The sequence below is a fragment of the Poromitra crassiceps genome (genome assembly GCF_964638095.1).
Source record: "Poromitra crassiceps genome assembly, contig: HAP1_SCAFFOLD_250, whole genome shotgun sequence".
NCBI lineage: Eukaryota > Metazoa > Chordata > Actinopteri > Beryciformes > Melamphaidae > Poromitra > Poromitra crassiceps.
In genome coordinates this window covers 73,016-78,131 of record NW_028152146.1, presented here as the reverse complement: position 1 = coordinate 78,131, position 5,116 = coordinate 73,016, and the positions used below count along the sequence as shown (strand labels likewise).

The window sequence follows — 5,116 nt, the reverse complement described above, 5'->3', positions numbered from 1 at the left end:
TCGTAGACGAAAATGTAGTAGTGTGTTCCAGCCAAAGCCGAATACAGATACAGGAATACACAAAGCGTTATGTACAAAACATCTCATGCTTGGTAAAGGTTACCATTACGTACATTGATGATGTACACGTCCTCGTCCTGCTGTGGGTTTTCCACCTGAAGGGGGGTCAAATGTGTGAGCACCCCTTTCCGATGGCCGCTTAGGGAGAATACATACCCCGCCAGCCACCCGACAAAGCGCTTGAGGGCTTCCACGCTGCCTGGACTTTTCAGCAGTTTCTCTGATACATCGATTTAAAGAGACAGTTATTTCACCCAAAATTTCGTATAATGGCTGGGGATCTAGTCGTACGGTCTAGGATATTTCGCACTTACCCAGGCAATTGGGGATTCTGCATTTTGCCACTCTGCGGAATTCTTCCAACTGGGCCCTGCTCAGGAGAAACTCTGTAAAGTATTAAATTGCAAAGTCAGATAATTCACATACAAAAAAAAGAAAGAAAGATAAGAAAATGTCATACAAAATGTTGTACTCACTGGCCTTCTCCAAAGCTTTTCGCTGACGATGTCCCAGCAGCTCAGCCTCGAGAGCATCCTGCTCCTTCTTGAGGACTTCCAAAAGGGAGCTAAAGCGGCGAGATCCCAACCTCACCTGAGGATAATAGATAATCCAAACAAAAAATACATAAAATGCAATTAACAATGTCTGTATGGGTGTCTAAGTAGCTTTGGAAATTGTAAAGTGTTACATTATTACATTGCTGAAAAGTAATCCACTCAACACTGCTACTCATACCCCGTTGAAGGCCTGACTATGCACATAAATCAGGAAAGTCCGCACATGGTACACTCGGGTCTTGATAGTAGGTATTGCAAACTGTGATCGCAGGTTTTTGAGCCACCTAAAACAATATATATATAAGTAGAACTAATGCTCAGGTAATTGACACAGGTAGCAACAACAATCACACCATGGTGTGTGTGTGTGTGTGTCTGCGACAAAAAAAGAAGAAAAATATAACTTACGTTTGAAGTTTCTCTGGCTCATCAATATAAGTAAGGGACACATTGAGCCCGCTGTCGCCACTTCCCATGGCCCTGATGAACTCCATTACATGCTTGACCCCCTGCTTGCAGTTCTCCTTTTTTTTCTTTGAGGCATTGGAGTGTAGGCGACTGCTCAGCCAGCGATCGGTGAGGTCCCCTATAAGCAGTAAACAAACACAATAATTGTCAGGCAAATGTAAAGGTGATACAGTTATTTTAAAGGTTTGTGCTGAGCGACAAACCGATTGTCATCCTTGCCCGTCGCCCCTCCAGAGCCCTGGGCGGCAGAACCGCTGGTTGGTCGCGCCGCCGGTCTCTTCCCTGAAGGCTGTCAGAGTCTGATTCGTCTCGCCTCGGTCTCTTCTTTGCATTTTTTGGGTCCTTGGCGCCCCAGCTGCCACTGGCGACGGCGTCCGCCAATTTACACTCTAAGTCAACCACTAACTTTTTTAGCTCCTTGACCTCATGCCTCGTTGACTTATCCTCTCCCTTCTTTTCTTCCAATTCTTTCAGGCGCTGCCGGATTTCTCCGTTTTTCTCTTTGGCCAGTACCTCTTTCCTCTCTTCCTCCTTTAAACGTAGAACACCCAACACACAGAAGGGTTTGAAGCTGGAATCGTTATGGTTAAGTTCCAAAATGACCGGTGGTAACTAGAGAAATCTAAAGGTGATGTTAAGAAAGGTGTACAATCATACCCCAAAATCGATGTGCTCAACTGCGAGGTGTATGTCCAGCCTTTTCTTATACTCCCCGGCACACTTTCCTTGGTGGCAGGGCAGTGGTCCAGCGTACCTCAACAAAAATCAGTTTTCAATATATGTTCAGCATAATACAGGAATTAAAGGAGCTCTGCCTAGTGCGGTAAAAACATTTTTTTTACTTACCTCCCGTGGTCAAGGGCAAGATAGAGTTTGCGCTCTTCCTTATCAAATATATGGTGGACTTTCATGAGGTGTTCAGGCAGGTTGACCAGCTTGTAGTAGCAAATGGGGCACAATCGAAGTGGCGGCATCTTTCAGGCCTTCAGTTTTTGCGAATATCTGTGCACAAAAGTAGACACATTACAATTACAATGAACATAATACTTCTGGCATTCGTAGGAAACAATTGGTAAAGAAAATTGACTTCTAAAAGAAAAGGTAGGTAGCATTTTCGAGCTGGAATCCTATCAACAAAACACTTACAGATTACGCTTCTCCAAGACATGTACAAGACAAGACTCCAAGACACTGGTATTTTATAGCCACCACAGGGAGCATCCTGTCAGAGCGAGACAGAGTTGTCAGAGGATGGTGTTTCTGTCAGGAGATATCTTTGTTAGAGGACAGCCTCTGAAAAACGCCCCTCTTACAAAATCCTCTCCTCCGACAAAAACCTCTTCTCGGACAAAACGCCCGTCGCACAAAATCCTCTCCTCCTCTCCTCTAGAATGGTACAGGTTTTAAGCCCGGTTTTCTGCTCCAGATAGTCTTGTAAAACTAACACCCCCCTGCCCGAAGTATCACTTTCTGTCTTTTCCCTTCTGGTGTGAGGACCTCCAGAAGTCAGATTTTCCCATCAAAGGAGAAAAAAAACGCATACTCTGATCATATCGAATATTGTTTTTTTATTTTTGTTATTGGAACCCCGGTAGTTGCAATGCCGCCTTCGGGCTATTGGCGGATCAGAGTGGACGGCACGGAATTTGACGTCCGCAAGGCCGTCCTCTGCGGCTGCAGCCCATACTTCCGCGCTGTCTTCGCCCACGGTTGGACGTCGCAGGACGACGTCTACGAGATGGACGGCCCCGTGTCGACGAACGCGATGCGTCTCCTCCTAGACTCCGCCGACGCAGGCTCCGTCCCGGTGACCGAGAACAATGCGGAGGAGCTGTTGATAGCGGCGGACTACCTCGGCTTCGCCGGGGTGAAACGCTCCTGCTGCAAGTTCCTGGAGGCGCGGCTCCACCCGGGGAACTGCGTCGGCATCTTTACATTGGCAGACCTATACCACTGTCCGGACCTGAGGAACGAGGCCTTTCTCTTTATCCTGCTGCGCTTTGAGCAGATCGCTGCGTACTCCGAAGAGTTCCTGGGACTCTCTCTCGAGCGGTTGACGGACATCCTCGGACGGGACGATCTGAACGTGGGGCGGGAGAGCGCCGCGTTCGAGGCCGCGCTCCGCTGGATCGCCCACGCGCCCGAGGAGCGCGAAGGTCACATATCCGCGCTGCTGCCCAAGATCCGCCTGGCCCTAATGGCCACGGACTACTTCGTCGACCGGGTGAAGAACCACGGTCTGGTGAAGGACGACGCAGAGTGTGAGGCGATCGTCGCCGAGGCCGAGAGGGTCATGCGTGATGTAAACACCCCGATTCGGCCGCGCCAGCCGCATGCCGTCCTTTTGGCCGTCACTCGAATCAGGTTTGGCGACGGTACAACTTCCAGGATTCGGCTATACGATCCACGTGACAAGTTCTGGGCCAATGTACCAAACAGTGAACTTCGGCCTACGCAAAATTACAGCGCCACCGCTTTCCTAAATGGCGCGGTCTACTGTGTTGGCGGCTACATGAGCAATGAGAGAGGTTCGTTCTGCATTAACACCAGCGTGCGGAAGTTTGACCTCGGTACCCGTACTTGGCACGATGTGGCAGCCATGCATCATCCTCGCCCAGGGGGGCACAGCTTGGCAGTACTGAATGGCAGTATCTATGCCATGGGAGGCAAGGTAGGAAAGGTACAAACCGAGCAGGACGGGTTCGAGAGAGGCATCGTGCACGACAGTGTCGAACGCTATGATCCTGAGACCGACAAGTGGACTCTGCTCCAACCTATGAACGGGAAGAGGATGTACGCCAGCGCCACAGTACTGAACAACAAAGTCTACATCTGCGGTGGTGTAGTATATCGTCGTGTGACGGAGTATGAGCACTCTTATGAGACACATGAGGTCCTGGACACGGCCGAGTGCTACGACCCAGACACCGACCGGTGGACAAAGATCGCCCGCATGAGCGTCGAGCGTTCCCACTTCGGCGTCATTGCCTACAGACAGCGCATCTACGCAGTGGGCGGCCATGGTTTGGCCGGACGACTGCGCAGCGCCGAGGCCTACGACCCGCTAACCCAGAGGTGGAGCGCCGTGCCCGACATGCCGGAACCACGCACCAACTTCGGCATCGGGGTGGTGGACGACCAGTTGTTTGTATGCGGAGGATCACCCGACAGTTCCAAGGTGGAGAGCTACAAATGGAGCACCAACAAGTGGCACGAAGCCTGCGGGATGGGGGAGGATTGCATTTCAATCAGCTGCTGTGTGGCAAGCGGACTGTCCGACATGGCCGAGTACTCCGTGCCCCGCTACACCACGGCGCGTCTACGCAGTGGCCGGCAGTTATATCGGAACTAGACTGCACAGCGCCGAGGCCTACGGGCCGCTAACCGACACATGGAGCGCCGCGCCCGACATGCCTCGTCCACGCAGCAGCTTCGGCATCAAGGTGGTGGACGACCAGTTGATCGTATGCGGAGGATCCCCCGACAGCTCCAAAGTGGAGCGCTGCGACTGGAGCACCAATGAGTGGCACGAAGCGTGCGGGACCGGGATGAGAGGCATTAGGATCAGCTGCTGTGTGGCACACGGACTGTCCGACATGGCAGAGTACTCACAACCTGGTCTAAAGCTTCTCTCTGTCATGACCTGTGAAACAGTGTGAAGAATAAATTAAAAACGCATACTCTGATCATTCTTGTAGAATATTGTTTTTTATTTGTATCATTGGAACCCTACAACTGCTGTACATAGCGTCAACTCCATGCTCATCACAGAGGTGTATATTTGTCTCTATTTCTTTTCTATGATTTACTCTAGGGGTTTGCTCTGCCCCACCGGTTATTCTCTCTTCATATATTTGTATTTATACCAGAACCCCAGAATGCCAGCACCAATAGCCATCAGCATTAAAACTAAAATGTGACACTGTGTTCTTTGTATTCTTTATTTTCGCAGGTGCAGAAAACACACATACACAGAAAATCAAAATCTGGTTCACGAGGCCCAGGGCCCTATGTTGAATTTCAGTAAATCA

The 5,116-nt window shown here is 50.3% G+C and overlaps 1 protein-coding gene across 1 annotated transcript; it reads left to right on the top strand.

Moving 5' to 3' along the window:
• Positions 1 to 2,685: 2,685 nt before the first annotated feature.
• Positions 2,686 to 4,744, top strand: LOC310770867 (kelch-like protein 10; the record flags this gene model as incomplete). The annotated part of the gene is made up of 3 exons (XM_083663572.1): positions 2,686 to 3,655; positions 3,932 to 4,108; positions 4,413 to 4,744. The coding sequence occupies 3 exons, from the start codon at positions 2,686 to 2,688 to the stop codon at positions 4,742 to 4,744; spliced, it is 1,479 nt and encodes a 492-aa protein (XP_083519698.1).
• Positions 4,745 to 5,116: the final 372 nt, after the last annotated feature.